This window comes from Channa argus, chromosome 1 (genome assembly GCF_033026475.1).
Source record: "Channa argus isolate prfri chromosome 1, Channa argus male v1.0, whole genome shotgun sequence".
NCBI classification, from domain to species: domain Eukaryota; kingdom Metazoa; phylum Chordata; class Actinopteri; order Anabantiformes; family Channidae; genus Channa; species Channa argus.
The window spans coordinates 4,517,911-4,529,980 of record NC_090197.1 but is presented as its reverse complement, the minus strand read 5'-3'; the positions used below and the strand labels follow the sequence as shown (position 1 = coordinate 4,529,980).

General features: G+C 39.3%; 1 protein-coding gene across 1 annotated transcript; it reads right to left on the bottom strand.

Annotated features, from left to right (window-relative positions):
- Positions 1–10,734, bottom strand: LOC137132215 (CD209 antigen-like protein C). The gene is made up of 8 exons (XM_067514492.1): positions 10,418–10,734; positions 9,563–9,679; positions 3,705–3,773; positions 3,482–3,568; positions 3,317–3,379; positions 2,876–3,018; positions 1,448–1,566; positions 1–610 (listed from the first exon to the last, which is right to left on the bottom strand). Exons 1-8 carry the CDS (start codon positions 10,578–10,580, stop codon positions 472–474), a joined length of 900 nt encoding a protein of 299 aa, XP_067370593.1. The 5' UTR covers positions 10,581–10,734; the 3' UTR covers positions 1–471.
- Positions 10,735–12,070: the final 1,336 nt, after the last annotated feature.

Genomic DNA, 12,070 nt, shown 5'->3' with positions numbered 1-12,070 from the left:
TATTTCTCGAGTTTATTTTTTTTCTCCCCCATACATGTTAAAAATTAACAATAGAAATGTGGATTAAAACATATTCATTTGTCAGAACAATCAAGAAAAGTTTTATTTTCCAAACTAAACCTCTCAAAATAATCAGCTGTTGACTCCAGGTGTGTCAGAAAATAAAGAAGCAACAAACTCATCAATAAACAAAGTTCAGACAAAGTGAAGCTGCAGTTTCCTGTGACTGCAGCAGTTTAGTGGGACTACAGAGTTAGTAAGTCCACATGTAGTTGTTGTGTGGACAACTTCCAACCCCACTACTCTGTCTGCACCATAGAGCACAGAGGGACAATATCTATGGAATAAAGAGGATTGAACATGTGACACAGAATGAACAAGTCAACAAATGTGAGATTACTCTGAGGATCAGGAAGAACATTTCAGAGTTTGACAAACAGCTTCATCCCAACACTACACACCTCTCTGTCATCAGAGGAAGCAGCAAATCTTCTTCTCACAAATCCAATTTCTTTTATAATCATAATCATGTTCACTTCTCCATCTTCCTTGTTGATCACAGCATGATGCAAAATACCCAGTGGGATGTTTCTCTCCTGTCGCCCAGAAGCTGTGGAACAAATCAAACGTTGTTTTTGACTTTGATAAATTCATGATTATTTTCACTTTCAAATAAAGTTAAATCTCATTTTAATGATTTGAAATAGTGTCATGTTAGTAACTATGTAGGGGATTTGCTGACACCACAAGGATCCCACATGTGAACTGAAACCTGGATCCAGGACTCTGAGATCTCCTCCATTCATTCCAATCAAAGTTAGTGACTCTGCTCAGACTCCAGCAGCATTTAGTGTCTTCCTGCTCTGATTCCTGCTTTTTAAAGCCACTGCACATGTTCAGTAGTGTTTCTCTCTCTGAGCCCAGTCACTGTCTGTTCGACTTTTCACTTTGTCAACAGGTTTCCTCACATCACTTTCAGCTTTGTCTCTGAGGAAAAGACAGCAGCAGGAAAAAGTGGTTGGAAAGCTGCTCTCTGAATCCATCCCTGGGACTAATGATCATATTCAGCTTTTTCCTTCATCTGTTCTTCACTTTCTAAAGAGCAGAGAAGAGGCAGCTGCTCCTTCATGCTGAGATCAAGTTCAAGAAAGTTTGACTCTAAATGTTGAAGCTAGTTTTTCTTCCTCCATGTTTGTTCTGTGTGAGGATACAGAGAGCAGCACACACATTCAATCCTCTGAACTGTGACCAGAGCTTTGAACCATGTTTCAATCCTGACTCATTGTTACTGCAGCTCATCACAGACTGGAGATGAAGAGAGTTCATAGAAAGATTTTTCAAGAGAGATTTGGATCATTTTGTCACTGTCCTACATTTTAACACATGATCCTATTAGCTCCTAAAAATGACTCTGATGTCACTGTATTAGAAAGAAAATGTGTCTCACGTTTCTGTCAGTTGTGATCCATCCAACCATTCCCATTGATATTTTCGCTCTGTGTCTGACCATTGTGTCCATAGACCAATCCAGAAGTCTTCATGCTGATTCAGGTCAGTGACAAAGTCCTAACAGAAAGTCAATAATCAGTTCTTCTTTCATCATTCAGTTTTTCTGTTCTAGTAACATCATCATGTGACTCTGTTTGAAGGAACATTTGAATCTGTTCCAACTTGTAGGAAAAGAAAAGTTGTAACAAACATTGTTTGAATGGAACTAAAGTTCATATTTTAGCAGAATGTATTTGTTGTGTTTCAATAAAATGTAACTTTTTATTTTACATTTCATTGTTCATGCAGAAGCTTTTTGAATCATAAACATCTTTTTCTTTTGTTCATTTAACTGAAATCAAACCTCCTGGTTATAGTTCATCAGAATTCACCCATATTCATGTGACTTTTCATTGTAAATAAAAACTGACAGCAGGTCAGAAACACACACGCACACACACATTATAACACGCACGCACACACACATTAACACACACACGCACGTACACACATATTAACACACACGCACATTAACACACACGCACACACACATTAACAAACACGCACGCACACACACACACGCAGACACATACATTAACACACACACGCACACACACACATTAACACACACACACACATTAACACACACACACATTAACACGCACACATTAACACGCACACTAACACACACACACACACTTTAAAACACACACACACACACACATTAAGACACACACACACACATTAAGACACACACACACACATTAACACACAGACACACACACACACACACACATTAACACACAGACACACACACACACACACATTAACACACACACATTAACACGCACACACACACTCACACACACACACACACACATTAACACACAAACATTCACACACACACACACATTAACACACACACACTCACACACACACACACACATTAACACACACACACACTAACAAACACACACTCACACACACACCCACTAACAAACACACACACACACACACACACACACACACACACACACACATTAACACACAAACACTCACACACATTAACACACACACACTCACACACACACACACATTAACACACACACACATTAACACACACACACTCACACACACACACACATTAACACACACACACTCACACACATACACACATACATTTACACACACACATATTAACACACACACACTCATTAACACACACACACTAACACACACACACTCACGCACACATTAACACATTAACACACATACATTAACACACACACACACACACACACAAACACACACAGTAATACACACACACACACACACACACACACACACACACACACACACACACACACACACACACACACACACTCACCTGTTCCTCTTTGCTGTTGAAAATCACCAGATCTGATTCTCTCTTCACACAGTCTTTTCTGCTGTCAGACCAACTTTTCTTCTCAGTGGATTTAAAGTAACAACTGCATCCAAATCTCTTCCATCCTTCGGGACACGACTTCCCTTAATGTCAAACAAATGTTTAAAGACAGATTTCATGTCATTCAGTATCAGAATGATGATGATCTGTAGTGTCACTGTGTAAAATAAGATCTTAATCTGCTGCTTTTCTCTTTCAGCTTCAGTTTAGAAAGAAGTTAAAACTCAGATTTTTAAGTGATGATCTGCAACAGAAATATCCACATAGAAAAATTTTCAACAAAATGAAACAACTCTAACTGAACATAAAGGCAGATTTAAGTCATATCATGGAAATTAGTTTAATCCTGCTTTTTGGTTTTAGTTTTTAAAATTTTCTCACCTTGAATTTTGTCTTTCAGCTGCTTTATTTCATCCTGTAACTGACTGTTGGTGACTGACGTGTCTTAAAAACAACATTACACAATATAAATCCTGTCATGTCTCAACGTAACATGAAGGTGAATCTTGTGTATAATGATATTTGGTAATTATTTCAAAATCTTACGTGACATTTTGTCCTGGAGCTCATTGTAGCTTTTGTTCAGGTTGTCAATCCTGGATTGAAGCTCTTTTTCTTTGGTGACTGAATGAACTGATGAGAAACACAAAAGCAAAGAAACAATGAGTCTCTGTAACTGAGTATTGTTGACTGCTGTCTTTGTATTAGAACAGTAGAAAAACACTATGAGAACATGGAAACATTGTGAAGTTGGATCCTGAAGTTTTACCCTGGAGCTGCTTGATGAGATGCTGTGACTGATTCTCCAGATCATTTTTCTCCAAAGTCACTAAAATATCTGGAGGGAAAAACCAAATCCAAACAGATCAAAACCATGAAATAATTGTGTTTTAAATACAGCATATTGAAGTTTCCTGAGCACGTTAAAGTGTCACTGTCACACTTAATAACACTAGTAACTTGTTGAAGCCACTGTTCTTTAACCTGCTGTGATAAACTCACTCAGGGAGTCGTGACTAGAGCCAACAAAGAACCAACACAAATGTCTGTAACGTTAAATACTTGTTTTTAAAGGATTTCAACTTCACCAAGTGCAGTGACTTTAAACAGAAGCAGAAATCACTTTATTTCTGCTGTTGTCACAAAGTAGATGTTGTTCTGTGAACATGTTGTTGTGTTGTGAACATTTTACTGAGAAATTCAGTATCAACCTATTTCCAACCTGCCAAATTCACTAATTAACTACATGAGCACATGAAATTATTAGAAAACATGTAGCACTTTAAATTATGGGACAAAATGTCAATATTTACTTTTGCTTTGTTGAATTGTGAATTTTTATTGTTTTTTCCTAAAAACTCTGAAAACACTTTGTGTCCCATGTAGGTTCCTGCAGCACCTTCATGAATATGAGGTGGAAACTGCCCTCTAGCATCTCACTTTTGGAACAAAGTATATTCACATTTACATATTTTATTTAGCAGACTTTTATCCAAAGTGACTTACAAGTGAGGAACAAAGCAGCAGAAAAGTCAAGGTGAAAACGTTAAGTGCAATGAGATGAAGTGTTGATTGGAAAAGTGTTTTTCCTTTTTTAAAGTGGAAATGTTCTTCAGCAGAGCGTAGTAGGTGGGAGGGATTGTAGACCTGGATGATATGAGCAGAGCCTGCACAGTGAGTTGGGTTGTATATTCAGAAAGGTAGGATCTGATCTTTCAGATCTTGTAGAGGACAAATCTGCTGCCCTAGAGACAGAGGAGATGTCAGTAAAAGTCAGTCTGTTGTTTATTATGATCCTCAGATTTCTGGCAGACTTAGTGGGGACAATCATTGAAGACCCAATGTTGATGCTGATGTTGTTTGAAGGTCTGGCTGTGAAGACTAGAACTTCTGTCTTGGTGATGTTGAGCTGAAGATGTCTTTCTCTTATTAAAGCAAAGATGTCAGAGAGACAGGCAGAAATGTAATATGAGACAGTGGAGTCCTCAGTGGAAAGGACAGGAAGAGCTGTGTGTCATCAGCATAGCAATGATAGGAAAAGCCATGTGAGTGGATGATAGAACCCAGGGATGTAGTATAGATGGAAAAAGGACCAAGATCTGAGCCCTGCAGCACATTGATGGAGACGCATAGTAACCAAGTTCTAACAGCTCTGTCAGGATGTCAGTGCACTTCCTGTTCCTGGACCTTTATTTTGTGGCCCCTCCCCCCTACTTCCTGTGCCTTGGTTTCTTTTCCCCAGCTTCATTTGTCCCTGATGGTTTGCACCTGTTCCCTCCTCTATTTTAGTTCAGTCTTCCCCTCACTCCCTGCCAGATCCTCGTCGTTGTTCACATGGTCACTTCTATCGTTGTTACTTTCTTCATTGTCGTCGTTATTGTCCTCACCAACCCCACAGTAGACTCTGGACTTTTGGTAAAGCCTAAACTTATGTTTCTTGAACTTTTGGGAAATCTGGACTCTAGTATCCTGGACTCCGTGTTTTCTGTGTGGTTTTGGTCTGAGGTTTGCCTTTTGTTTAATTCAGTGTTTTGGTCTAGTCTCTAGTTTTCTCCGCTTGTTTTGATCCTGGTTTTTTCGTGTTTAGGTTTGCTTGTGTGTTCTTCAGTTTGCCAGTGCTTTATGCTTAGTTTGTTCGTGTCTGCCTCCCCTTAGTTCTTGTGTTTATGTGTTTCCCCCAACTGTGTTACTTTGGTATCTTTCCCTTCAAGTGTGTTTTAAGTTGTGCTCCGCTTTACTTTAATCATTATTACATGTGATCTTTTGTTCAGTGGTTTGTGTCCTGTTATATTCCTGTTAGTTTCCTTAGTCTTCCCCTTGTGTTTACCTGCTTTAGTAGTTTAACGTTGATCTGTGCCTTATTTATTTAGTAGCCTTTGTTTGTTCTTTCATTTCCTAGTCTAACTCGTCCCTGAGCCTTAGTTGTGTTTATTTTGGTAAATTTTGTCCCCTCTTGTTTTCAACGTCCACTCTGTTGTCACCTTAGATAATATTAAGTTAACTCCTTTCGTGTGCTGGTCCTGTTCTGAAACCGGTTTCTAGTATCCTACTGTTGGGAGCGACTTCTGTTCACCATCTAAATCTCTGTCAATAAAAGCCCCTTATTGCAATCCCTCTCACAGTCTCTTCACTTGGGTCCTCCCTTAACCAAAATCGTGACAAGCTCGAGCTTTAGGTGGTCACAACTATATCCTGTGTTTCTTTGAAATGATTGGTTGTCTGTGGGTTTTTCAAAGCCTGTTTACTGATGGAAAAGCCACTAAGAAGATGGAATCCACTGGATTTGAATTGTCCTCACAAGCTAACAAATGGTTGGTGCTTGGAGAGCAGCCCAGCAGCTGTGGCCGGTCTTTAATAATCCTATGGTTTAGGACAATGTGTGTGATGAGCCCAGAGCTGATCAGGATTAAATGATTAACAAGTTCAACAACATTGATTAGTAAGAAACATGTTTCTAACATCATTTCTAGGAGACAAAGTTGCTACGAAGAAAATAAAACCTTCAACATTATGGAATAAAAGTCCTCACAGCGTGTGATGATCCCAGCCAGAATCAGAAGATACAGAACTCGCAGAGACACTGTAAAAACTCTGAAACTGCTGTTTCTCATAGCTGAAAGCTTCTTCTCACTGTGTGGTTCTACAGACACAAAATACACAGAGGATATGTTTTATTCAACTTTATTAAGGGACTTTAATAAACTACAGTATGGAGGGTTTTTACTTTAATTAACTCCAACTGTTTGGTGAACAAAGATTTTTAAACTCCTGCTGTATTAAATGACTCCTGATGACAAGATAATGACATCACCAACTGTTACAGGAACTTTGTTCTTTAACAGTGAGACTGAAGCTGTAAAAGTTATTTGAGTTCCCACAATAATAGTGAACATAATTATTCAAACTCACGGGCTTCTTGTGATCCAACATCATCACACTGATCTCCATCCTCCATCATCTCCACCTCCATGTTCTCTCTCTCTCCTCTAATATATTTCACCCTCAGATCAGACTCAGTTTGAATTTCTGTCGACATGTTGATGAACTAAAGAGCTAAAAACTAAGTGAACTTCTTTGTGACCAGTCTTCACTGTCTGTTTGTGTCTGAGTCAGGCAGCTTTGAACAGAGAGCATCAAGGAAGTAGCAGCAGGACAAACCACAACCACTGACACTTTAAATACATTTGTGTTTGATGTAAATCTTTATTTTTGTGTTGTAAATATAATTGAATGACTATTTCTGAATTTTATCTGGAAAACGTTCAAAAATATTGAGAAACACAGCTCATTCTCATATTTTTAAATGTTTCCTGGTCATCGTACTAAGATATAAGGTTCATTAGCAGAACTGTGTGCCTGCATATCATTAGTATATAATTATAGGTGTAAAAAGCTGACTTCCTGTCTCAGATCAAACTAAATATAAACAAGAAGTGTTTCTGACAGGAAATGTGATGTGTGAGCTGTTGCTGCAGTTTGAAATTATTATTCTGTTCAAAGTCCACAAATCTAAGTTTTAAATAAATGTAAAAATTACAGCTTAAAACATGGACAGAGCAAGTGGTGCAAGGCTCACAAGGGTCATGAAGGAGAGAACTGGACCTACTCTGATCAATACAATAAAATACAGCTTTATTTATCCCACTCAGTTAGTTTGGAGCTGTTGCACACACACATACTATTAAACCATCTCATAGTTTGTAAGAATGACAGGACAGATCACTGTGAACTATCTGTATGTGAGTGAATGAAACACCTCGATGCCCCAATGGCACCTGTTCAGATTCCTTTGCTAGGATGTGATCAGGTGAACAGTAGTGATGCTCCATGTGATATCAAAGTTTCAGTGCTTGTGTGGAGCAGAAGGGGAGTTTCCAGCTTTTGTTGAATGTGGACTGTTCTAATTGGACACTTATGTAAATGAAATATCCTATGTTCAGAATGGTTGTTAAACGCATCTTTCTCCCTTTCTCTGTGTTTTAAGTGGACGAGACAGGTTTCAGTCATTTGTGTTGGACAATTAGTGATGCTTAGGACGACCTAACAAGTTAGGTGAGTGGGAAACTCAAACAACGAAGCAGGAGGGAAGAGAACAGGAGGAAGGAGCAGAAAATGGAGCCTGACTGAGGGAAGAGACAAAAATACAATATCCATGTTTGGTAAAGTTCCAGTAATGTTGTTGGTTCACTAAACTCCTGAATGTTTCTGTATCTGTATTTTATAAAGTATGGGAGCAGTAGGAGCTGTTTGTCTCTACATTCACTTCATAGACTCTAAGGCCTTCACCACACTGTGGACTGTAGTTAGCTTAGCTCCTTCATGCTAGCATGGTGAATGTGGGAGACACGTATTACACCAAGCTACTGAGTGAGGACGGTAACTACATCTGACACTTAGAGATTCTGGACATTTGCTGCTTAGAGAAAGACGTTCATTAGTGTTTGTGGGTGTTTGCATCGCTGCCACACACTGCTGCAATGAAGTGATCAGGACCTGCCGCTGCTCTAGGAGTCTGCTAAATGTCCATACACGTGGACAGCCTCAGGACATGTCTCTCCACTGCACTTTTGCAAACAGTTCCAAGAGACCAACATGGAGGCCAACGGTATTGTACCATTGTACTGGGTTATGAATCCCAGGTATTCAAACTTTTTTCTTCTTTTTACCAATTGAAGGGGAAATTTAAAGGTGGGTAACATCTGACATCAAATACATTTCTACACACTTACATTACCTGGTGCTTTACCTTCATCATAATTGGTGCTGTTTGCTGCAAATAATTTACACACTCGATGTCAGTAGGGTATAATGAGCTTTTCAAAGATGCTTAATGAAATGACATAAATGAAGCTTCATTATGGAATTTGAAATGTATTTTAAACAGCTTCAGATTCACAATTAATCACAAAAATGACATTATTGTCATTCCCTCTTCCTGTAACATAATGAACTACTCACCAAACAGATGAAGATAATTAGATAAAAAGAAGATCCACAGTGAGCTGAGGTGCAAGTACTGGGGCAGGAGGCTGGTGCTAAACTCAGAGCCATGCAGCTGGAGAACCAGAGGCATAAGATGTCTGTTCCATCTGTGGTTATGTGGAATGTTAATTCATTGTGCAAGAAGATTGATGAACTGGCAGCTGTAGTGAAAAACTAGAGGATTAACAAGGACTGTAGTCTGCTGCTTCACAGAGACGTGGTTAACCAGCAACACTCCAGATGATAAGTGGAGGGAAAGGACAGACAGGAAAGGACAGACTGTTTTTCCCGAGGAGCCTGGTGTCTTTCAAAATCTGAAAACTTCTTCTTCTGTTCTACCAGACTGTGGTAGCCAGTGTTCTCTTCCATGATGTGGTTCACTGAAGAGGCAGCATTAGTGTTTCATTGGCTTTGTTGCCCTCTTGACCTTTATTAGTCTCATCATGTTCACTTTTATACTGAGCTAACTTAGGTTTATTGGCTTAGTAAAAACATGGACTGTTACTGTTCATTACTATTTATATTCATATTTTATTTTGTGTATTTGAGCATTTTAAGCTGCGTAAGTTAGTTGACGCTTTAAATTTCCCTCAGGATCAATAAAGTACAAATCTAGAAACAACCAATCAGAGCAGTTTATCTTACGATATGTGGACAGGACGATGATCCCAGCTGCCATCAGAAGACACAGCACTGCTAGACACAGAGCAGCTCCTCTGAAAGACTTTCTGTGGACTGGAGGATGATTCTGAGTCTGTGGTCCTACAGAGACAAAACAACATGGAAGCTGGTTGTTACTGATCATCAGCGTTAATCATGGCAGTTTACCCACAAGCATCGTGGTTCAGGTCTGTGGTTGTGGTGGCATCTGTTCAAAATGTCACATCAACACTAAAGATCAGTGATCTGACAGATTATCATGTTCATGTTGCAGTTGACCACAAAAGTGTCCAACTGAACAGTCACTTTACACCTCCCACTTCTTCCTGTTGTGTGTTTGTTCCACTCTGTGGTAAAACTCTTTACCAGAGCTGATGCTTCTACAGATCTGACAACTGAATAAATGTTAAACTATGACCAGTAGGACTGAAGCTAAAAACTGAACACATTTAGCGACAAAACCCCTGAAAATGACTTTTCTACAGAAACCTGTGTTAGTTTACATGTAGTCAGCAGAAGAGCATCCAACTAACTGAACACACATTTTGCAGCTGTTTCCTACAAACTGTACATGTAGGATATAGATACAGAGAGAACAGTGATGGGCTGCAGGTTCTGAATGCAGGAAAAACATCACATATCAGTCTAACATGATCTAAAGCCACTCAAACAAAGCAAAGTTATTTGTAATATTGATTTGTCATATTTTCCATTAAAAAACCTTTAATAGAGAATAAAAGAAAGTTCAGGAAGAGCAACAAGATGAACAGATGTGCAGTAGATGCTGTGTGGACAGAACAGAGCAACAAAGCAGATTTACACCTGTGTCCAATCACTTACCTTCTTCCTGTGACTGAATATCAGTGACATCATCTCTGATAACATCAGTACTCTCGTAGATATCCACCTCTCTTTCCTCCCACTCTCCTCCATCTTCCTCAACCTTTCTATTGTATCTCACCTTCTTGGAAAAATATGGTTTGGCATAAATATCTGAAGACATCTTGAGACGACTGAGACAGACGGACAGTAGCTGAACTTCACTGACTTACTGCGCTGCAGTAAAACTTTAAAGTCTTCTACTGTAGTATAAACTACTACCTGTGGCAGAGAGAAATGCAGTAACATGATCTACTTTACTGATGCTGCTGTCAGGGTTCAACCTTCTGTCTGGTTCAGGAAGTAACAAGAAAACAAATGTGTTCACACCTTTTTAGTCATTTAACTGGTGGATGAAAATACAACAGCAGATTAACAGGAAATAAAAAACAGGAAGTGTTTCTTTCTTACAGATGAACAGAATCATTTTAATGAAAGAAACATTTAACAATATACAAAGTATCAGACCATCAGTCTGTCAGTGAATTAACAACATCATAGTGTCACTAATGCAGAGCAGGCTGCAATGAAAATGGTTGTGGTCAGATGATGTTTCTATTGGTGCAACCATCAGTACAAAGTGTGTAAAAGTACAACAGAAACATAAAATCTAAAAACTCTGATTGATATAAGATAAAGTAAATTACCTCACTGATGGATCATGAGACTATAGTGGGCACAGGCCCAGAGTCTTGGGGGGTCAGTGTGTGTTAATTTAAATACCTGGTCAAAAATGATCACAAACTGAAACAGAGGAGGATTAATGTGAACAGATCAGCGCCTGACTGAGGGAGGTTTTTGTACGATGCTTTTTCACTGTGTGAACAACCACTGACTGTTGATGCTGTGGAGACTCTGACAGTAGTAAACTGCTGCATCTTCAGTCTGGACTCTATTAGGATGCAGGGGGGACATTGCTCCCCATAGTGGCTGAACTATGTCCCTACAGTAAGTCCAGTATAATTATTAAAGCAATAAACATTTAATGACTAAAATAGCTCAGAATTAATTTGTGTTTTGTGATCAATTCATTTTGGAACATTCACGTGTGAAAATCAGATCACACAGGAAGAATGAAGCAGATGAATGAAGGGGCCAAAACATTAGAACCACCTCGTAACTATACATTCCCTCCAGTATGACTCCATCACCAACTATGACCCTAATAATAAACAAGTTAGAATTGTCATCAGAACATGAAGGTGGCAGACATTTACAGACTGGACAAACTAATAAGGAGGACTGGTTTGATTCTGGGGGAGAAGCTGGACCCTCTCTGCATGCTGTGGCTGAGAGGAGAATGTTGTCCAAACTCTGAAATCCTGGACAATCCCAATTGAGACAAATCCAGCTTGGACAAAGATGATCAGCATCCAAACAGAAGAGGATCATTTGTTTAACATGGACAATAGATGGAAGAAGGTCAATGCTGCTTGTTTCAGTGTTTCTCCATCAGAGCAGAACATCATTGTGCTGAACCTGGTTTCATCCTGAAGCAAAGTTTTCACAAGAGAGTCTCACCCTGAACAAGGAGCCCCAGGGTGGACAGCAGTAGACTCAGAGACATCATCATTGTGCTGCCGGCGTGTCAGTGGCTCTGAAAGGCCTGGACAG